Source organism: Haliaeetus albicilla, chromosome 4 (genome assembly GCF_947461875.1).
Source record: "Haliaeetus albicilla chromosome 4, bHalAlb1.1, whole genome shotgun sequence".
In the NCBI taxonomy this organism is placed as follows: domain Eukaryota; kingdom Metazoa; phylum Chordata; class Aves; order Accipitriformes; family Accipitridae; genus Haliaeetus; species Haliaeetus albicilla.
Window position 1 is genome coordinate 45,993,932 of NC_091486.1, and position 22,049 is coordinate 46,015,980.

At 58.6% G+C, this 22,049-nt stretch overlaps 2 protein-coding genes across 10 annotated transcripts; one reads left to right on the top strand and one right to left on the bottom strand.

Annotated features, from left to right (window-relative positions):
* Positions 1-288: 288 nt before the first annotated feature.
* On the bottom strand, positions 289-12,255 carry ZNF362 (zinc finger protein 362). Of its 9 annotated transcripts, none has more exons than XM_069780457.1 (10): positions 12,184-12,255; positions 10,515-10,541; positions 10,323-10,407; positions 4,618-4,681; positions 4,217-4,463; positions 3,731-4,052; positions 3,406-3,630; positions 1,741-1,819; positions 1,441-1,599; positions 289-1,346 (listed from the first exon to the last, which is right to left on the bottom strand). In XM_069780457.1, exons 1-10 carry the CDS (start codon positions 12,191-12,193, stop codon positions 1,230-1,232), a joined length of 1,335 nt encoding a protein of 444 aa, XP_069636558.1. In that variant the 5' UTR covers positions 12,194-12,255; the 3' UTR covers positions 289-1,229. The 9 variants fall into 9 exon arrangements, with proteins under 9 accessions (XP_069636558.1, XP_069636565.1, XP_069636561.1 ...); XM_069780464.1 differs by lacking the exon at positions 10,515-10,541 and adding an exon at positions 8,056-8,256 and having other exon boundaries at positions 12,184-12,237; XM_069780460.1 differs by lacking the exon at positions 12,184-12,255 and adding an exon at positions 11,102-11,667.
* A 5,367-nt stretch (positions 12,256-17,622) lies between these two features.
* Positions 17,623-21,516, top strand: LOC138684953 (E3 ubiquitin-protein ligase TRIM62). Its single transcript, XM_069780453.1, has 6 exons — positions 17,623-17,750; positions 18,464-18,892; positions 19,425-19,520; positions 20,011-20,267; positions 20,341-20,456; positions 20,711-21,516. Exons 2-6 carry the CDS (start codon positions 18,485-18,487, stop codon positions 21,259-21,261), a joined length of 1,428 nt encoding a protein of 475 aa, XP_069636554.1. The 5' UTR covers positions 17,623-17,750; positions 18,464-18,484; the 3' UTR covers positions 21,262-21,516.
* The last annotated feature ends 533 nt before the right edge of the window (positions 21,517-22,049 follow it).

Below are 22,049 nucleotides of genomic sequence, written 5' to 3' on the forward strand. Positions count from 1 at the left end.
ATTTCCATCGAGGAAAATAAAAAAAGCCCCAAAACTTGGGGGGGAGGGGGGGGGGCGGCACAGGGCGGGGGGGGGAAGGGGAGGGGGGGTGTTAAGTGTATAAGAGGCGTATTTACACGGTATTAACATGCTGACAAAAAAGATTACAATATTGAGTATCGTACAACATCGAGGGGGGAAACGAGGAATCGGGGTGGGGGAAATAAAAAATAATGAGGGGGGGTAAAAATTAATAAACAGAAGGTAAATAAAACACCCTGGCGAAAAAAACCCAAAATAAACAATGAGTTAAGGCTTAAAAAGTGTATAAAAAAATAACACAGTTAATATCCAAAACCGGAACCAAAGAATACAGAATATAGATGAGTTTTTTGTCGCGGCTCTGCAGGGGGGGGGAGTGGCGTGACCCCCCCTCCCCGCCTCTATACATGGGTTTATGTACAGGTGCCCGGGGCCGGCAGGCACAAGGCAAAGCGATTCCTCCTCCCACCCCACCCCACCCCCCGATGGATTTTTTGGGGATCCTGGGAATAGGGGGGGATCAGATCCGGCCCCGGAGGGACGCCACTCTGCTTGCTGGCTTCTCCCTCAAAAGGCTCCCCCCCCCCCAAAAAAAAAACCAAAAATGGTTAAAAATAAACCCCAAATGTCCCCAAGGACGTGGCAGCCGCCGCAGTCCCCGGCCCGAGTCCTGTCTGCTCCCGCTGGAGAGTCCGGGGGGGGGTGCGGGGCGGGAAGGGGGGGAGAGGTGGCAGGACACCCCCCCCCGCCCCCCCAGCTTCATTTTTTGCTCCATCCACGGTTCGTTTTGGGTCTTATTTCTGTTTTTAGCAGCACCAACTTCTTGGCCAATAAATATATATATATATTTGTATCCAAAAACTGAGGAGGGGGGGCAGGGACTCACGGGAGGAGGAGAAACCTCCCCTCCCCCCGACCGCCCCCCCCCACCAAAAAAAATAAACCAAACCGCAGAGATTCAAAGTGCTCTGAAACCGTCTTTGGGTGTCACCAAACCTGTGGGGACCCGGAGCTGGCGGGGGGGGGAGCAGGGGGGGACACGGCCCCGGGCACGTCCCGCCGGGCTCCCGGCCAGGGCTGGGGTGCTGCGGGTTGGGTTTGCTTCCTCTTCCTCCTCCTCTTCCTCCTCCATGTGGGGGTGTCCTGTTTTCGCACACACATCCCCCCCCACCACGTTTTCCCTCCACCGATGCCGAAGGCGTCCCCGGTTAGATGAGGGAGATCCGTACGGGAATGCCGGGTGACTCCGTCCTCTGCGGCGAATGTTGGCTGACCAGGTGCTCCACCACGGTGTGTTTGGACATGTGCTTCATCAAATAGGTCTCCTGCGGGAGGAGGAGGAGAAGGAAAGCGATAAAGCCGGGGCTGAGGGTGTTTTTGGGGTTGGGGGGGGGTATTCCCGGTGCCCCCCCGGCTCACCGAGGTATAGGCGCGGCCGCACATGCTGCAGCAGTAGGCCTTGGCGTGCTTGATGGCGTGAGCAGAGAGGTGGATCTGCAGCGAGGCCGAGTCCGTGTACGCCCGGTAGCAGTTGGGGCACTTGTAGGGCTTGTCCTTGTTGTGCTGTCGCTGGTGAGACTGCGGAATGGCAGAGGGGGGCGGTTATGGCAGCAGCTGTACCTGTGCCCTCCCCACCCCGGGGTGTGGGGGGGCTGTCGGGGTTCCTTACCTCCCCCCCCCGCCCCACTCCCCACCACCGCTGACCCCCGGGGCGCTGACCTGGAGGTTGGAGAGTTGCGTGAAGGCCTTTTCACAGCCAGGGTGCGGGCACTTGTAGGGTCTGTCGCCAGTGTGGATTCTGGGGGGGGAGGGAGGATGCACATCAGGTCACCATCCCCTCTCCCCACGCCCCCACCAGGTGCCAGCCCCAGAGCCCCCCACCAGGGACCACGCTGTCCCCACACCATGTGGAGAGGGGTCACGCCAGGGATGGGGACCACGGCAGCCACAGCAATGTCAGTGCTTCCCCATAGGGCATGGGGGACGGGGCGGGGAGACGCGGGGCTGGGAGCCAAGGGGTTTGGAGATGATGAAGGTGTTGGAGATCATGACCATGATGGGGTCGATGAAGGCGGTGGAGCTGACAAGCGTGGTGGGGATGATGAAGGCAGTCAGGACAGTTAAGTGTGGCAGGGACAGATGAGCGTGGCGGGGATGAAGAAGGTGGTGGGGACAATGAGCGCAGTGGAGATGGATGAGCGTGGTGGGGACAATAAAGATGCTGGAGATGATGAGCGTGGTGGGGATAATGAAGGTGCTGGAGATGACAAGCATGGTGGGGTCAAGGAAGGCAGTGGGGACTGATTGCTGTGGTGGGGATGATGAGCGTGGTGGGCTCAATAATGAAGGCAGTGGAGATCACGAGCATGGTGGGGTCAATGAAGGTGGTGGAGACAAGGTGCTGGAGATGATGGGCGTGGTGGGCATGATGAAAGCAGTGGGGATGATAAAGTGTGGCAGGGATGGATGAGCATGGCAGGGATGAAGAAGGTGGTGGGGACAATGAGTGCAGTGGAGATGGATGAGCATGGTGGGGACAATGAAGGTGGAGGTGCTGGAGATGATGAGTATGGTGGGGACAATGAAGGCAGTGGGGACTGACTGGCACGGTGTGGACAGATTGGTGTGGTGGGGATGATGAGCATGGTGGGGCTGGATGAGCATTGTGGACTCAGTGAAGGCAGTGGAGATCATGAGCATGGTGGGGTTGACGAAGGTGGTGATGAGCGTGGTGGGGTCAATGAAGGCAGTGGGGACTGACTGGCATGGTCGGGACAGATTGGCATGGTGGGAATGATGAGTATGGTGGGCTCAAGGAAGGTAGCAGAGATGATGAGTGTGGTGGAGTCAATGAAGGTGCTGGAGACAAGGTGCTGGTGATGATGGGTGTGGTGGGGATGACGAAGGCAGTAGGGACAATGAGCGTGGCTTGGACAGATGAGCATGGCAGGGATAAAGAAGGTGATGGGGACAATAAGGGTGCTGGAGATGACTGGACGACGTTTGGACTCAATGAGCTTAAAGGCCTTTTCCAACCTAAATGATTCTACAATTCTGTGACGAGCATGGTGGGGTCAATGAAGGTGCTGGCGATGATGAGCATGGTGGGGTCGATAAAGGTGGTGAAGATGATGACTATGGTGGGGTTGATGAAGGCAGTGGGGATGGACTGGCATGGTGGGACAGACGAGCATGGTGGGGATGATGAAGGTGCTGGAGATGATGAGCATGGTGGGGATGAATGAGCATGGTGGGGATGAATGAGCATGGCGTGAGAGATGCTGGGTGGACGCCCCACCACCCTCTAAGGGAAGATGGGGCTGAAGGGCCTCCCTGCAGCCTCCCGTGGCCCTCTCCAGCCCCACGGTGACGCCGTGTCCTCACCTGGTGTGCTGCTGGAGGTGGGACAGCTGGCGGAAGGACTTCTCGCAGTAGGAGCAGTGATAGGGTTTGACACCCAGATGGATGCGCAGGTGCTGGGCCAGGTAGGAGGCGTTGGCGAAGGATTTGGAGCAATGGGGGCACTTGTGGGGCTTGGCCTCTGTGTGCGACTTGGAGTGGATCTGCATCTCCGACTTGGTGAAGAACGTCAAGGGGCAGACCTTACACCTAGAGAGGGTGGGGGGAGAACCCCGCAGGGACCGGGCTGGGGCTGGGGGGGGGACCCCACCATCACCCTGGCCCCCCAAGCGGGTGCGTGGGTGCCTACCTGTATGTCTTTCCCTCTTTGGCAGTCTCCCCTGAAGCCAGGATGGGATAGGGCACCACCAGGACTGGCGGTCCCGAGGGATTTTCCGCTTTGATCTTCTTACGGCCTCGTTCTGCCTTGGGTGCCCCCAGCAAGCCGTGGCCCTGGATTGTCTTTATGGAGTCGAGGAGGGGAGGGCTGGTGATTCCTGAGATTAGGGTGGGCGAGGAGGCGATGAGGCGGCTCTGGCTGGTAGAGGTGGGAGTCGATGGGGTGGTGGTCCCTGTCCCCGTGCTGGATTCGGAGGTGCTGACCGCCGGTGCACGGGAAGCCAGCCCCAATCCTGGCGGGCAAAGAAAAGGAGGGACGTTAATTTTAAAGGGGTCTACCCTCCCCTCTTCTCTCACAGCAAGATCCTAAATTGGGGGAACCCTCCCCAAAACGTTCATGGCACTGCCAGGAGCTGCTAAATCCCCCCCCCTCGCCCCCCGCTCCCTGTGACAGTACCTGTGACCGTGCTGGTGGCCGGTCGGGCGTGCAGGGCCACATCGGGCTGGGGGACGGCTTGAGGGTGGAGACCCGGGACCTGCTGCAGTTTGGGGAGGGACATGATGGACTGGCTGCTTTCAGCGGGCGAGGGGGGCACCAGGAGGGGCTGCTGGGAGGCCACGGAGGTGGGGGGCAAGTGCGGGGGTCGGATCTTCTCCGCCATCAACTGCTCCTTGATTTTGTTGATCAGGACCAGGTTGTCCAGCTGGTGGAGGGAGGGGAAGAGAAGGCAGCAAAGAGGTGGGTCAGGGGCGGAGGAGCCGACACCCGCAGCCTCCCCCCGGAGCATCCCCCACATCCGTCTGTCCTCCCTTCTCCCCAAAATCCCACTGTCCTGGTGCCAGGGAGGGGGGTCCTACCTGGCTGGGCATGGTGGGGGGGGGCGGCCAGAAGTAGGGGTTGTTGAAGCGAGGCTCCGCCATCCTGCAGGGAGAGAGGGGGGGGTGGGTTAGGGGGTGGCACCAGCCACCACAGAGACACCCCCCCCGCCTCCCCTCGGGGCTCAAACCCCACTGACACCACCATCCCCCCAAAAAGCAATACCCAGGCTCTAAAAGAGGGCAGGGAGCAGGCAGGGAGCAGGCAGGGCCAGGGAACCTCCCAAGCATCTTCCCAGCTGAAAATTCCTGCAGGATCAGGGCGACGCCGAGCACCTCAAAGACCCCAAAACACCAACAAGGATGCAGGATGCAATTTGGTGGGGGGTGGGGGGGTGGGGAGGGGGGAAGGATTTGCAGAAAAAAAAAAAAACAAGTCTCCCAAGCCCTGCAGGTATCTCCAGGAGGGATTACAGAGGCGGACGGGACGCTGCCGCAGGAGCGAGGGTGAGCATGACGACGGGCACATCAAACCCAAAGCCAACCCTGGCTGTATCCCACCCCGTCCCCTGAAAAAAGCCACCCCCAATCCCAAGTGAAGTGACCTACGATGTCGGCAGGCAGCTCGGCAGGAAAACCCGGCTGCAGCGGGGCCGGGAGATTTATAGAGACACTTAAACACGTTGGGAAAATTAATTCTAAATCCATCTTTGGGTAATAGAAAACATCTGAAAGGGGGACGGCAAGAAAACGACAGCAGCGTAACGGCCGGGCGTAAACAGGCATCGCCGCGCTGGCAAACCTTGTTACGGGGGTGTTTAAGGGTAAAGTGTATAAGGGACCCTGGTGGAATGTATAGGAGAGGTCCCCGAGGAGCTCCCGTCTGTAATATAAACCAGGCCACAGCTGGGATCCTGAGAGAAACTAGACCAGTGCCTCCAGCAAACCACGTCCCCAAAAGCCTTCGGGGTGGTGGGATTTGGGGGCAAGGTGCCTACAGCAGAGCACTGGCGGCTGGGGAAACTGAGGCACGGAGAGCCCCGGGTCACAGCTGCGCGGAGGCAGCCACAGTCCTGCGTTTGCTGGACAGGCAGCCTCCTCCGAACCATGCTGGTGTCACCCAGGAGCATCCCTGCTCCCACAAAAAAAAGCAGCCTGGGGGTGGGATGGGACGATGAGCCTTCCTCCTCCTCCTCCTCACACTCACTCGCTGCCCCTCGGTTTAAATCAGACTCCGAACTCTCTGTAGGCGGGTGGGCAGCACCCAGCAAAAGCTCCTGGTTCCACCGGGGACTTAGCACCCATACGGCCACTCCAGCCTGAGAAAGAGCCATGGGCTGGACCCCTCCAGGTTCGTTTTTGGGGGGAAACTGAGGCACGGAGCAAGGGACAGCCTGACCCTCGCAATACGGAGCAGCACGGCACAGGACAAGGCGCGCTTTTGGGGCAACTCAGACCGACGCGCCGGTGGCTGTAGGCAGCGCCAAGGAACAGGAGCCATTTCACATGGCAGACCCCAACGCCACAGCCAGGCCAGGAGACCACCCAGACACTGAGCATCCTGACCAGCTTCAGGAACTCCCCTTCCCTGCCTCGAACCATGCCATGTCACCTCCCAGCTGCCCATGCACCAAATTTTGGCTTTTTCAAGTGAAAGCGGACCCCAGATCCTCACAATATCCCCAGGCATGATTTTCCCCTGCGTTTTCTCTCCATCTGCCGTATTTACCCCCCTCTCTGTGGCGCAGGCAGGCGAAAGGCAGAGCCGGGAGTCCTGCTCCATGCCACGCCTGTGCGCGCAGAAAGGGAAATTGCTGGGGCTATTAAATGCACTTTCCCATACGCGTACACACCCGCCACCGGCTATTTTATATAGCTTATATATGTACCCGCAAGCCACCCACGTTGTGAGTTTACCCACCAGCTACGTATATATATATAAGACCGCTCGGGATGATGAACATGGGATGGGGGGCTCCGGGATGATGGCACGAGGGGCCAGTGCACTGGGAGACGGGGCCAGAAGAGGAGGTAGTGGCAGGGAAAAGCCCTCATGACGGAGGCAGGCAGGAAAGCGGGCAGCAAGCAGACAGAGAAGTACAGGCAGGAGGGCTCTGGGTCCCCCCCTGAGGTGGCCAAGGACCCCGGCACAAACCCCACTGCCCCGGCTCAGCTGGCAGCAGCCCCGCGGCGTGGGAAAACAGGAAGCCGGAGCTTTGATTAGAAAAGGGTTTTTTGGAGCTGCTCCCCCGTCACAGCAGGTGCTCTGCGACCTCCGTCCTTCCCGTCTATCTGTCCATCCATCCATCAGTCCTTCTCCCTGTCCCAAGAGCGTGCCAGGCTCCACCGGAGCCATTGGTGGCACCAAGAAGGATTGAAACCACCAGCATGACTGCCAAACCATCCCCAGGACACGGCATGAAGGGCATTTTGGGGAGGAAAGAGCAAATATCCTGTGTATCTCCCTCCCCCTGCCTCCACCTGAGGAGGTTTTATTAAATAAAATTATAAATTATTTGCAAAACCACTGCACTCAGAGCTTGATGAACCTGCCCAGAATAAAGACGAAAGAAATGGTTGGCGTGCCCCAAAAAAAATTCCTGTTCCTGTCCCAATTTAACATTACAAATTGTGCGGTATTTTATAGGGAGCGGAGGGAGCGGCTTCCCCCTCTCCCAGGGCTGGGATGGCTGGGGGAGGGAGCGGGAGGGGATATAAAGCAGATGGAAAAGAAAAAAAAAAAAATATAAAAAGTCCCTTTTTCTATATTCTCAGCTAACTATGAAAAATGGAAGCTGACATGCAGCAAAGAAAAAAAAAAGAAGAAAATCCATTAAAATGGAAATTATGAAGGGTGGGGAATGCTGCAGCACGTCTCCCCCCGGCTCTGCGGGACCCAGCTCTGCAGGGCAGGGGGGGCAAAGGGGGCACGTTAGGACTCTCCATGTCCCCCAAATTTTGGCCAGGCAGGGGGAACCCCACCCCCCAGGTAACAGATCTCCAGCAGCACGGGCTCCTGTGATCCAAACCACAGGGTGGGAGAGCCCTGGCATCCTCCACAGGCACCAGATTTGGCCAACTCTTGCTGAGGGGATGCCAAAGGTTATCCCAGGGGACAAGGGTGGGTGCAAAAAGCATCACAGCCGCCCAAGCAGGCACGGCTGGAGGAGAAGGATGTTGGAAGAGCAAACAGGAAGATGTGTGGAGCCCCAAAAACAGGGGCTGAACCCCGAATTCCCACAGAACGGCACGGTACCCGGCATCGCCGCTCAACTGGGCGAAGGGGGGAAGCGGCAGCATCTCAGGCGACCCTAAAAAGACACAAAAATCATCCCCTCCGCACCCACGGGGAAGGAAGAGAGCGTGAGAAGCCGGCAAGCCAGGGCAAGGGGGGATGCCGAAGGGGAAAGGGGTGCGGCGGCGGCAGCGAGGGGTCGGCGGTGGCGAGATATGGTCAGACGCCAGTGTTTTGGTACTCACAGGCTGGCCTCAGAAGCCAGGTGGCCGCAGCTGCCTGGGGAGACGTGTCGATGAGGCTCCAGATTGATGGGAGGTAGATGATGGCACGGGTGGGCACGAGCTCACTAGAGCCTTCCAACTTCCTACCCAACTGCCGCTAAGTCAAGCTACAGTTCTCTAGGGAACGCCTCTACCTTGGCAGCCCTCTCTGTCTCGCCTTCGCTGAAATAAAAAGAAACAAGAGATTTCTTTTCACGGCACCGCCAAAAGAAAGGGGGCAGCTCCCGGGTACCGGCAACCCTGAGGACGGCGAACGATCACCGACCCAGTACAGCCAGCAAACGGGGTGAGTGGGAGGCGAGGGGAGGGATTTGGGGTGACCGGAGCGGTGGTCGGAGTGCCTAAACATGCCCAGGACCGAGTGAGAAGCCGAGCCCTTGGTGCCCCCAACTGCAGCGTCCTGTTCCCGAGGGTCCCGGCGAGAGCATCGGGGCAGAGATCCCCCCTCCCCATGCCAAGCGGCGAGCGCAGGAAAGCCGATGGCGGCCCAAGACGGCGCAGCGGGTGACAGCCAAGCAGAGTGGAGGTCCCCTGCATGTTAACCCCCCTCCCCCCCCCCAAATGCCAGCACGCCCTCACCACCATGGGACAGACGGGGGACAGTGACGCTGGCGTAGCCATGTCCCTGCCACCTCCCGTGGCTGGGCGAGGGCAGAACCTGGCTCTGCCCTGCACCATGCCTCAGTTTCCCCCAAAAACACGAGGCCACAGCCCCTCTCCCCCCACAAGGACAGCCTTCCCCCCATGTGCAAGCGGGGTTTGCCTGGAGCAGGAGGGTTTTTCGAGGGAAAGCGAGTGCCCCTCAAAAACCCCATCCCAGAGCCGCCGGAGTGGGAAGCGGCATCCGGCACATCCCGCTTCCATCCTTGGGGAACCCGCATCCCTCCCCACTCAGATTGTACTCATCCAGGAGGGATTTACCCCAAAGCAGAGGTGGCAGAAGGCAGGCGAGGCCAGGGAAGCAGGAACGACGGGCGAGACCCGAAATCCCCATCGCTCGGGGAGGGGGGGCAGACTGCGCGCCAGAAGAATTCACCCAAGATGGAACCAATTAAACCCCACGTTTCCGCCCCCCGAAGGGCCGTTAACTGGTGTTTCTCCTTCGGATTTTCAGCAAAACCAACCCAAAATGAGCCCTGGCATAAACCCCATCCTGGTATGGGGGTCCCTGCACGGGAAAGGGGGTGTGCGGGCAGAGGGACAAGGAGCCAAGTACCGGCGTGAAGAAAAAAGGGGAGGCAAAGCCACGCTGGGGACCACCAAGTTGTGCCCCCCACCCCGAGGATGAAGGAGGGGGGAACCAGGGAGGCAATGCTGCCAAAAGATGGGGGCCGAGGTGGCGCAACCCCAAATCCTTGGGGTCGAAACACCATCTGTCCATCCCATCACTGATGGGACCTACTGAAGGGGACACGGGGACAGCCCACAGGGAAACCCGGCACCTGTGGGGTGACGCTCGCGCCAAACATGGGGCCCATGTCCCCCAGAAATCACACCGTTCCCCAGCGCTGGGGTGGGGTTACCTGCTCCCCCAGACCCCCAAATACACCCACCCCCCTAAAAGAGACCAGCTGGGCACTCCACAAGGCAAAGCTGGCACCCACAAACCAGCCAGCTCAGGGTGCAACCAGCCACCCCACGGTAGCAAGGGGGCGCGTGGAGAGCACCCACAGGTGACGCTGCATGCCGGCGGGTGGGGAAACCGAGGCACGGGTGGCTTAGCAGGGGTTCGCCCCGAGGACATAGCGAGCACGCACCGAATCCAACATGCACTTGTCATGACATCGCACCCACCGACCAAAAATCCACATTTTTTTAAGGGGAAAATAAATAAGGTGGGGGAGGTTCGAAGGAGAAAAAGATTATTTTACACACATAAATACACATATCTTAAAATGGAAATTTCAAGTGGTCACACTTACGCCATGAGTGGGGTCCCCTCTGCCGCTGGATCCAGTCCCCTCCCCGCAGAGGGTGTGGGCAGGTGGCCCCCTGCACCCCCCAAAATCCCCCAGGGAGGGCCAGAATCTGCCCCCACTTATATATAAATACTTATATGCACATTATAATACCTATATTATTATGTGCATATATATAATATTTATATGCATATATATAATTTCATGCATACACATATTAAGCATATATACATTAATTTACACTGTAAATATATATATATGTATAGGGTTTTTTTTCTCCAGACCCCTCAATAAAGCCGGCATGCCCACCTCTGCGAGTACTGGCGTTGCTTCCCCTTATCCGCGTCCATCTCCAGCTCTAGCTGAGACCGGGTGCTGCACGCGGGGCGTTTTTCTACGGGGGGACAAGGAGGACAACTTCACACACCCCGAACCCACCGCCAGTCCCCGGCGCGCGAGATCCCAGAGCGGAGGAACAAAAGCGAAGCGGCTCCGACCTACCCGACCCGTGGGAACGTGGGGTTTTTCCTGAAAATAGAGAGAGAAAAAAAAAAAAAAGAAAAAAAAAAAAGCAATGTTTTGTTTTGTTTTGTTTTTTTAGCCCAGCTCACCCCCAAGCTGCCTGCAAAGCTGAGGGATGGGGAACTGGCTGGAAAATCGGGGTTGAAATCCATCCCCTCGCCCTGGACCCTCCGCCTCTCAGCAAATTGCACGCCGGGAGGAACCGAAAACTTTTTTACCTCTCTGCTAAAATATCACTTTATAATCTCAAAGGCCTTGGGCTCAAAGCCGCTATCGCCCGCTCCATCCTCCCCAGATTAAAAAACCCGGCTGATGTCCCAAGGACCGCGGGGCCGGGTGAAAAAGAAAAAAAAAAGAAGGAGCATCCTCCAACCTTGCAGGGTATTTGCTGGAGAAAAAGAAACAAAATCGGCAAATTAATCATTCCTGGGTTAAAACGCATCTTCGTCCGGCTTCGCCACGACCACGCCGGCTCTAAGCTCCCCCCCGGGCCCCCGACGTGGCCGGGAGATTATGGATATATAAATAGTATATGGCTAAATATACGTCCAGGCAGACAGACAGACCTCTCTAAGCACCGCCACGGAAATTTGGGTCCCTCGCTAAGGCTGCCGCATTCCTGCCAAAGCGCGATGCAAAAATATTCCCCCGTTAGACCTTCCAGCCAGCGAGACCACTTTCTAGACAAAACCGGTTAATGCGGAAAGAGAGGAAAGGAAGAAAAAGGGGGGGGGGAGGAATGAAAATTATAATAATAATAATAACCACCCCCCCGCGCTTCTTCCGCCACCCCCTGTGTTAAGAAAAAAGCCATGAATAAATAAAGCAAATGCCCCCCCCCAACATGCAACATCCACAAAAATAGGTACGTTCAGCTGCAATTAACTTTTCCATTAGACCATCCAGAGGGAGAGAAAAAGACAAAATCCAGCAAAACGGGTATTTTCCTGGATGTCCCCCTCCTTTTTCCCCCTTCCCCCCCCTTTTTCCTTCTTCTTCCTCCTCGGCGAAGTGGGGGGGGGGGGTGGTAAAAATAAAATAGTAATAATAATAAAAAAAGAGGTGAAAAAAGGCGAAGTTTGGCGTTAAGTGAAGTTGAAATCCTCGACCTGGGAGGGGAGATGGTGGGGGGGGTGGCCTTCTTTTTTTTTTTTTTTTTTCAGACAAAAAGGCCGGGGGATGGGGATGGAAGGGGGGGTTTGGGGGGGGGGTGGCCCGGCCGGGAGCTTCCCCCCCCCGCTTCATCCGCCGCCTCTCCCACATTCTCAGACGGTTTTATTAAAATTCGCAGACAAAAGGAAAACAAAAATGGCAGCCCCGGCTTATTTTTAAAACGCTAGGACGGGGACGCCATATTCTGCAGATCTGCGAGGAGGGGAAGGAGGGGGGGTGAGGAAAAAAAAATGTAAAAAAAAAAAAGAATAAAAAATAATTTATAAAAAAAAAAACAAAACCCAAAACGCAGCGCGGGGGGGGGGGGGGGTGCGGCCGTGTCGTCGTCCCCCCCCCGCGCGTACCCGGGGTGAAGGGGGGGGGGGTGCGGGAGGGGGTTGAGGTGTTTTGGAGGGATGGATGGGGGGGGAAGGAAGGGAAGAGGGGGGAAAAAAAAGGGGGGGGGGGGTAAAAAAAAAAAAGACACTTCCTATACCAACAGCCATGCTGCCCCCGCCGCGTCCCGCCGGCTCCGCCGCACGGAGGAAGATGGGCGCCCCGCGCCGCCCGCCCGCCCCCGCGCCCGCCCCCGCCCCCGCCCGCCCAGCCCCGGGACGCGGCGGGCCCGGCCGCCGGCGCCGCCTTCAACCCCCCCCGCCTCGTTAGCCGGGGGGGGGGGGGGGTGGGGTGGACGGGGAGATTCGGGGGGGTCCTACGGGGCACTGGGTCCTCAGGTCCTCCGCGGTCTCCCCCCAAATCTCCTCAGAGGCCCCCCCCCCCCCCCCCAGATCTCCTCAGCCTTCCCAGGTCTCCTCAGCCCCCCCCTCGTTCTCCTCAGCCCTCCCTGGATCCCCTCAGCCCCCCCGGATCCCCTCAGCTCCCTCAGTTCTCCTCGGCCCCCCCATCTCTTCAGCACTCCCAGGTCTTCTCAGCCCCCTGATTCCCCTCAGCTCCCCGACTCTCCTCGGCCCCCCCAATTCTTCTCAGCCCCCTTGGATCCCCTCAGCCTCCCCTGATTCCCCATACCCTCCCCAATTCTCCTCAGCCCCCCCGGATCCCCTCAGCTCCCTCAGTTCTCCTCACCTCTCCCCCAATCTCTTCAGCACTCCCAGGTCTCCTCAGGCCCCCCCGATTCTCCTCAGACCCCCAATTCTTCTCAGCCCCCTTGGATCCACTCAGCCCCCCCCCCCGATTCCCCACAGCCCTCCAATTCTCCTCAACCCCCCTGGATCCCCTCAGCCCCCCCAATTCTCCTCAGACCCAATGTCCCCTCAGCCCCCCCCCCAGTTCCCCCCAGCCCTTCTCTCTGCCTCTGTAGCCCCATAGGCCCCGTCAGGGTGTCACCCCCCACTTTGTCCCCCCCCAGCCCCTTTGTGGGTCTCTGCAGCCCTCCTCGGGGACTCTGACCCCCCCAGTCCTCCCAGTACCTCTTCTGTCCCCCAAGGGTCTCCCCCATTTCCCTAGGGGCTCCCCAGCCCCTCTCAGGGTCTCCCTCCCATCTCAGGGTCTCCCCATCCCCTCTGTGTGTCTCTGCAGCCCCCCAGGGTCTCCCCAAACCCCTCAGCTTTGGCAGCCCCTTGGGCCTCCCTGTTTGTTTTCTCCTCCCCACTTCCCTTTTGGGGATAATCCCTTTTTTTAAAAAACGTAAATTTATTTATCTGGTTTTTTTATCATTTTATCCATGTGTCCCCCATCTCAGCCCCATGCCCTAAATCAGCAGATACAGCCCATAGGGGAAGGAAATGGGGGGCAAATTCCACCTGGTTCCCTTCCTTCTTCCCCAAGGCCCAGGGGATGATGGTGCTTCTGCGTTTCCAATTTAAAAATAATGAAAAAAAAAATCAAACCGGGATTTTTTTCACACTTTCCCAAAATGCTCCATCATGGAGGGTGATGGAGAGGAGAGGGGTGCCCTGAACGGGCAGAACCATAATTAACAAATCCAACGATGCCTCCAAGAGAGAGGTGGGGAATGGGGAAGGACCAAGGTTGGGATGGGATGGGATGGGATGGGATGGGATGGGATGGGATGGGATGAGCTTCCAAGAGGTCTCCACCAAGGTGTGGACATCCATCTGCAACTGCCCTGGACATCTCGTGGTTTGGGATGAGCTTCCAAGAGGTCCCCACCAAGGTGTGGGCATCCATCTGCAGCTGCCCTGGGTGAGTGGAGGGGCATGAAGAGTCTGGGGAAGGTCCTGGCCAAGGTGATGGTGCTGGGGCAGAGGTGCTGTCACCCTCCCCACCCAGTGACCTCTCAGGTCTGGCCATGTCCCCTACCCACGTCCCCACCGCTTCTTTAGCACCACCAGCAGCTAGCTGGCCTGAGATCCCCCTATCACCCAACATTTCTCCATCTTGGAAGGTCCCCAGATCCATTAATTATCCATGACTTAACCGAGAACCTGAGCCAGCAGCTCGAAAACTCCCCTTTTATCTGATTTTCAGATGTTGACACCTAGCAGTTGTCACTCAACACTGGTGTCACCCCAAAACAGGACACCAGGAGAGACTGGAACATCTCGCAGCTTCCCTGATGTCCCTTAAGCCACCGGTGTTCATCCCCGATGCCACCAAGTTCCCCCTTCTTGGGTTTATTTTCATTGGTGCTTTCACTTCTGCCGCAGTGCCGGGGCTTTTGGCTGCTGGGATTTTTTTTTTGCCGTGATTATGAAACTAGTGGTTTTAAACCTCTGCACCATTTTAAGTGATTCTTGACTTCTGAGGGGGTTGTCCAACCCCAAATCTGCAGTGGGAGGACACAGTGTGGGTCACCCCTAAGTTTTGGGGGAGTCCATCAAGGTTCGGTGAACATCTGGGACCGTCCTTGTTGAGACTGGCTAAGATAAGCAACGCTCCGGGCTTTTTTTCCGACCCTACGTTGGGTGGATTTAATCTTGGGTGTGGGAAAGGGGCCCCTTTCCTGGGGAGGTGGTTGGTATGCAGGGATAAAAAAAAAAAAAAAAAAATAAAACCGTGCCCGTCTCCATCCTGGGTTGCAAAATGGAGGAAATAAGCACTTGCCTTCCAAAAAAATATGGTTCCAAGGCTGGTTTTGCCCCTGGGATAGATCCGACCGCGATTAAAAGGAGGAGAAAGCAGGAGCGGAGGTAAACCACCACCGTAAATCACCGCCGCGGAGGTTTCGGCAAAGCTGCGGGGCCGCTACACCTGTGCGCTCCCCCCTGGAACGGTGGCTCCTTCTTATTTCGGCATCACCGTGAAGCCGGATCCGTCCTGCACAGCGCCGGGGCTTTGTAAATCCCCTCCGGTTGACTCGCTGGAGAAAGGGAGATGTTTATGGAGGGCAACCTGGGATGTCCCAATGGGAAAACGTGTTCCCCGAGGGGTGACGTGGGGCTCCCAGCCAGCTTTTTCAGTGTCCCCAAAGTCTTTGTCCCCGACTGTGGGACACCAGGCAGGAAATCCTTTGGGAAATGCCTCTCTGAAACTCCTCTGTCCCGACCGCCCGCTCGTTTCCTTCACAAGAAATCCCTCGTCTGCGATAAAAAGCTGGTGAAAGCATCCACTGCCTGCCCTGGAGGAGGTTCCACCGTGATGGGTGGGCATGCCGGGTGTTGGTAATGCCGGCGTTCCCAGTGCTGCTTGGGCCAGACAGGTGAAAATCCTCATTCCCAGCTTCTCGGGGTTAGCGAACCCATAAAGTGGGTTTTTCACCCCGGATTCGCGGTGATCAGGAGGGCCGGGTGCCGAGGTCCTCGCTGACACTGGCATTAAGCCAGTGGAGGTTTTGGGGTGTTTGGGGGGTGGGGGGGAGCAGAAAGAAGGTACGTGAGTTTCCCTTCTCCCTGCAAATGGGAGGGCCGTTTGGTTCTAATTAGGTAATGAGTTAATTAGGATTAATTAGTTAATGTTTGCAAAGCACTTAGGAGATGAAAAGTGCCAGCGTGGGGCGGCTTTGTGCATCCTCAGTGCTCTTCCTGGAGGGGTTGCGGGGACTTTGGCTAAACTCCCCTCCCCGCAGCACCCTTAGGAGGGGGATCCTTAAACCAAGCCTAGCCAGGCCTGGCTTAAACCCCGGCAAGCCGATGGGCTCCAGTAACAGGAGGTCTCAAAAGGCGAGGGACGCTCCCGGTGCTCCGCCTTGGCTCTGGCGAGGGGAAAAGCTGTGCTGGGATGGAGGCACGCATACCGAGAGCCAAGCAGGCACGTCGCAGCGTGCCTATCCCGCCGGCAGCGCCGTTTCATCCGGCAGTGGGGGGAAAATTCCAGCACTGCGGATCAGGGGCCTCCCTTCCCGCCAGCATCCTGCCGGCAGAGCCGGCACACGCGGCACACGTGGGAAGGAGCCCGGTTTTCCCTGCCCGGCGGGTGCATCACCGCACTTTGCCGGATCACCCAGACCCTTGCCTCATCCTGGCATCCTCCGGCATACTAGAGCCGGGGCACAGAAGTGGTTGTGTACCCCCCAAAAAAACCTGGGAATCAAGGCACATCGGAACCCCCCCACTGGGGGTCACACCGGGGTTACTGGGAGGTAACAAAGCCAATTTACTAATTAACCAGGATTAATTTCCCTGTTTGCCCAAACACACCCACCCTGTGGTTTCCCTTCATTGCCTAACGAGCCACCGGAATGAACGAAGGCAATCCCGGCTGACCGCCACGTGGTCCAGCGGGACGATGCTCTTCTGTCGCCCAAATTTCCCAGGGTCTTTTGGCCACATGCTTGGCATACAAATTAAATAATAACCCGTTAACGACCTGGGATGAGACCCCTCCAGCCCTGAATCTGAGCAGAGCTGGATTTGGGGTGAAAGGGGGGCTTTTTTAGTTTGGGGGTTTTTTTCTCCTCTGGCAAAGCTGGCCCAATCCCTGCTCACCAGCGTGGCAAAATTTGATGATATAATTTCAGCCGTTCCTCGGTCCCCAGTGAGTTCCAGAGGGGAGACAAAACCTGAATTCCTAATGCACAAAACCAAGCAGAAATAAAACCAAACCCAAGTGGGGGTTTTTGGGGGGCTTTTGGCAGGGGGGCGGCTTTTTCCAAGCTTTTGGGGCCTGTCAGGAAGTGGAACAGAGTGGTTATTCCCTGAAAGGAGGAGAAGGGATGTGGGGGGGGATACCCGGGTTGTGCTGGGGGGGGGGGAATGGAGAAAAAGCGAGGTGCTGGCAGGCAGAGCAGGGCGATTCAGCGGCAAAACCCGAAGAGTTTGTTCCCTTTGGCTCCCGGCCCGGTGTTCACGCCGCCTCTGAAATATGCAGCTTAACACCCCCCCCCGGGAATTTTGTGTGTGTGTGTGTGTCCCTGCCCCACCATCACCTCCATTCTCCTGGCCCCAGACCCCTCACGCCCTGCCCACCGTCCCCCTCCTGCCCCAGCCTTGGGGGGACCCATCCTCTGTCTTGCTTGGTCCTCCAAGGGGGGAGCGAATGGGTCCCCAGGGGGCTTTTGGGGGGGGGGGGGAAGCCTTGCCGTGGGGCAGCCGGTGCTGGCAAAGCCCCCCAGTCCCCATAGGTCCCCATAGGCCACCGTGGCCGAACATCACGGTGACACGGGAGGGGACAGTGGAAACCTGCCACCCAAAACTCCTCTCAACGTGATTTTTTGGTCAAATTGGTAAAATTTGGGGGGGGAAGGTGTTTTCTCAGCAATACCTGTGCCAGTGCCACCTGTGGTCCCCCCGGGTCCCCCGTTGCTCTGCCAGGGGGCGGGATGGGGGCAGCGCTGGTGGGCACAGAAAGCTGGAGGAGGGGGGGTGGACAGATGGACGGACGGAGGTAGCCAGCGCTGCGGCCCCTTTAAGCACCCCCCCAAAAAACGCTGCCGCGGCCCCTTTAAGAGGGCCCCCCCCCCCCCGCAGGCGGGCGGTGGTGTGCGCCGGTGGGCTGTGCCGCGCGTTGGACAATGGGGCGGGGGCGGCACCACTGTGGCTGCGGGGGGGTGGTGGTGGAGGGGGTGGGCAGGAAGTGCCGCGCGGCCCCGCCCCCTCCTCCTCGCCCACCCCCCCGCCCGTCGCGGCGGGGCGCGCTGTGAGGCGGTGGCGGGATCGTTCCCCCGCCCCTTCCCGGGAACCGGGCACCGGCACCGCCGGCGGCTGGGTGAGGGCAGTGGGCGCCGGCGGTTGGGGGAGGCGGGGGGGCAACCGCGGTCTTGGCGGGGGCCGGTCTCGAACCTGGGTTCTTGGTGGGGCGCGGAGCGGGGGGCGGTCTCGAACCCGGGTCCTGCCGGGAGCGGGAGGGAGGGGGGGGGGGCGGTCTCGAACCCGGGTGCCCCCGTTGCAGCCTCCCGGTAGCCTCACTCCCGGTCCCCCCAATAATTCAGTCTCACCCCAGGCCCCCCCGTTGCAGCGGCTCCCCTGGGTGTCCCCGTTGCAGCCTCACCCCCGGGCTCCTCCGTATCATCTTCCCCCCCAGCCCCCCCCATTACAGCACCCCGGGTCCCCCATATCAGATTCACCCCCGGTTCCCCCCTATTGCAACCCCAGTGTATTGGCCCCCCCGGGCTCCCCCGTGTCACCTTCAGCCCCAGTTCCTCCCGTTGCAACGCCCCCAGCCCCCCCAGTTGCATTCTGGCTCCCTCGCTCCCCCCCCCATTGCAATGCCCCAGCTCCCCATTGCATCCTGACCCCCAATTCCCCTCCACTGCAACCCTCCCAGCCCCCCCGCATTGCCACCCGACCCCCAATTCCCCCCCATTCCATCCCCCTTCTCCAACCTCCTCATTAGCAGCCTCACACCCAGGCCCCCCATTTTCGCCCCCATCTCCCCCCTGCCCCCAGGATCCCCCTTTACCATCTGCCCACCCCCCCCAGCCTCTCCCCCAGCCCCAAGCCATGGCTTGCAGCCTGAAGGACGAGCTGCTCTGCTCCATCTGCCTGAGCATCTACCAGGACCCGGTGAGCTTCGGCTGCGAGCACTACTTCTGCCGCCGGTGCATCACCGAGCACTGGGTACGTCAGGAACCCCAGGGCACCCGTGACTGCCCTGAGTGTCGCCGAACCTTCACCGAACCCACCCTGGCCCCCAGTCTTAAGCTGGCCAACATCGTGGAGCGTTACAGCGCCTTCCCCTTGGATGCCATCCTGGGTGCCCAACGCAGCCCCTTCCCCTGCAAAGACCACGAGAAGGTCAAGCTCTTCTGCCTCACTGACCGCGCCGTTGTCTGCTTCTTCTGCGATGAGCCCGCCATGCACGAGCAGCACCAGGTCACCAACGTGGACGATGCTTTCGAGGAGCTGCAGGTGGGTCCATCCCTCCCTCCCCATGGAGTATCATCCTTCCAGGATTCTCTGCCCTGAGCTGCTCCCCTCGGCTTTGTTCATCTGTCCCCTCTTGTCTCGGTGTTAGCTCCTGTTTGTCTGTCTCTATACCCCTTCCGTCCCCGTCGGGGTCAGCCCTGTGGCTTCCTCCTGGCTGGCTGTCTGTCCATCAAACCACACGCACTTCTTCAGCTGCCCCCATGGGATTCCCCCCTCCTCCATCCACATTGGGGTTCCTTGAGGACCCCCAAACCAGCCGGCCATGCACCCCCATGGATCTGCTGAGCTGCTCCCCAAGTAGGACCCCCCCCGCAAGCCATTACCTCCCCCCCAGCTCTGCCTTGGTCAGGACTCTGGTGCCGGCAGGAACCAACTGTGCCCCTGCCACACCCCACCCCCTGCACCCCCCTTTCCCACAATCCCTGTAACCCCACAGGCTGGGTTTTGGCAGGAAAGCTGCCTGCTGGGATCCCTTTTTTCCCCAAATCCCCTATTTTATAGTTTTTTTTTTCAGCGGGAGCTGAAGGAGCAGCTCCAGGGGCTGCAGGAGAGTGAGCGCGGTCACACTGAAGCCCTGCACCTCCTCAAACGGCAGCTGGCCGAGACCAAGGTATGAGTGGGGATGTGGCTGTGCCACCCGATAGCACCCCAGCCCCGAGCCTTGCCGACCTGATTTTGGGACCTCCAAAGACCCCAGACCCCACAGTTTCATGGATCTGCCACGTTTTTCCCTTTTCCCGTACCCCAAAACCCACTGGCAGGTTGATGAAGCTGCCCGTCAGGCTGCTCAGCCCTCTTTTATTTCTTTCAGGGGTGCTTTTATTTATTGTTTTAATTAATTTTTATTTTATATTTATCTCCTTCTCCTTGCTCAGGGGTTCAACTTTCATCGAGGTTCAATTTTCTCTCCATCCCCGCCAGTGACAGGGTTTTTCTTTTAGGTTTTCTGTAGGGATGTGGGGTCAAATATCCATCCTTGGATGCTTGGAGCTTCTGGAATTGAGTTAACGGGGCTGTAGGGGTTTATTTTGGGAGTTATGGATTCATGGAGGGGTCAGGGCAGGTTTGGGGGGTCCTGACACCCACCTGCACCCCAAAAGTCCTCAGCCAAGAGCCTGCGGGTGACTATCGGGGAGGCTTTCGAGCGGCTGCACCGGCTGCTGCGGGAGCGGCAGAAGGCGATGCTGGAGGAGCTGGAGGCGGACACAGCACGGACGCTGACCGACATCGAGCAGAAGATCCAACGCTACAGCCAGCAGCTCCGCAAGGTGCAGGAGGGCAGCCAGATCCTCCAGGAGCGCTTGGCTGAAGCCGACAAACACGTCTTTTTAGCCGGTGTTGCGTCCCTTTCCGAGAGGTGGGTGACACCGGGGTGACACCCTGGTCCTCCATGTCGTCCTCTCCTCTTCTCCAGCATCTCTCCTTCGCAGGCTGAAGGGGAAGATCCATGAGACCAACCTGACCTACGAGGACTTTCCCACCTCCAAATACATGGGGCCACTGCAGTACACCATCTGGAAATCCCTTTTCCAGGATATCCATCCCGGTGAGGGGTGCAGTGATGGGCTGGCTGCGGGATCGGGGGGGGGGTTGCTGGTGAGGGATGGGGATGGGGACGTCACCAGTGAGGAGTGGGGAGGACAGGGACATCACCGGCAAGGAATGGGGATGTGCTGGTGAAGGATGGGGTTGCGCTGGTGAAGGATGGAGTGTGCCGGTGAAGGATGGGATTGCGCTGGTGGCATTCTCGGCACCATGGTGGTTGATGCTTGTCCCTTCCTTGCCCCACGTCCCTCCCAGTGCCGGCAGCCCTGACGTTGGATCCTGGCACGGCTCACCACCGCCTCATTCTCTCCGATGACTGCACCATCGTGGCCTACGGCAACCTGCACCCCCAACCGCTGCAGGACTCCCCCAAACGCTTCGACGTGGAGGTCTCGGTCTTGGGTTCAGAGGCGTTCGGCGGCGGGGTCCACTACTGGGAGGTGGTGGTCTCCGAGAAGACCCAGTGGATGATCGGTTTGGCCCACGAAGCTGTCACTCGCAAGGGCAGCATCCAAATTCAACCCAGCCGAGGTTTTTATTGCATCGTCATGCACGATGGTAACCAGTACAGCGCCTGCACCGAGCCCTGGACCCGGCTCAATGTCAAGAGTAAGCTGGAGAAGGTGGGGGTCTTCCTGGACTACGACAAGGGGCTTCTCATCTTCTACAATGCTGACGACATGTCCTGGCTCTACACCTTTCGGGAGAGGTTTCCCGGCAAGCTCTGCTCTTATTTTAGCCCCGGGCAGAGTCACGCCAATGGGAAGAACGTCCAACCCCTCCGGATCAACACTGTTCGCATCTAACAGGGAGGGGGGATTCGTCTCCTGGGGTTCGGCGTGTGCCCCATCTCCCCCCCCTCCCCGCCCCTGGGTGTTTTCCCACTGTTTGGTGGAGGTTTCGGCTGATCCTGTCCCAGGAACTGCCCCCGGTGCTGGACAGGATCTGGCCTTTTTGCCCCCCTGTCCCCCCTTCTCTCTGTCCTGTGCTTCCAGGAGGGTCCCGGCGCTGGGGGGGCGAGGGGGGGTCCGGGCTGCTGCAATAAAAGGATTTGGAGAGAAGGGGCCAGGTAGTGGAGAACCACTGGGCGGAGGGGGTGATGCTGGCATGTGCCATACGGCACCATGGCATGCTATGCCGTGCCATACATGCTGCACTGTGCCGTGGTGTGCTGTGGCGTGCCACGCCATACGTACTGTGCTGTGCCAGATTTATGGCACTGTGCCATGCCATATGTACTGCGCCACGCCATGCCGTACGTGCTGCACCATGCTATGGTGTGCTGTGGCATGCCACGCCATACGTACTGTGCTGTGCCAGACTTACAGCACCATGCCATGGTGCACCATGCCATGCCATATGTACTGCGCTGTGCCATGGTGCGCTCTGGCGTGTCATGCTATACGTACTGTGCCATGCCATATTTATGGCACTGTGCCATTGTGCACAATGTTGTGCTGCGCCGTACGTACCATACTGTGCCGTGGTGCACCATGTTGTGGTGTGCTGTGCCATGCTGGACGTACTGGGCCGCGGTATGCCGTTCCATATGTGCTGCACCGTGCCATGGTGGACCGTGGTGTACCATGCTATA

Coding starts and splice junctions, on each gene's coding strand:
- ZNF362 (XM_069780457.1), bottom strand. Junction 1,600..1,740: donor CGCAACTCTCCAACCTCCAG/GTCAGCGCCCCG, acceptor GCCATTCCGCAG/TCTCACCAGCGACAGCACAA. Junction 1,347..1,440: donor GCGGCCGCGCCTATACCTCG/GTGAGCCGGGGG, acceptor CTCCTCCCGCAG/GAGACCTATTTGATGAAGCA.
- LOC138684953 (XM_069780453.1), top strand. CDS start 18,485: ATGGCTTGCAGCCTGAAGGACGAGCTGCTCTGCTCCATCTGCCTGAGC. Junction 19,521..20,010: donor GGCAGCTGGCCGAGACCAAG/GTATGAGTGGGG, acceptor GCACCCCAAAAG/TCCTCAGCCAAGAGCCTGCG. Junction 20,457..20,710: donor TTTCCAGGATATCCATCCCG/GTGAGGGGTGCA, acceptor CGTCCCTCCCAG/TGCCGGCAGCCCTGACGTTG.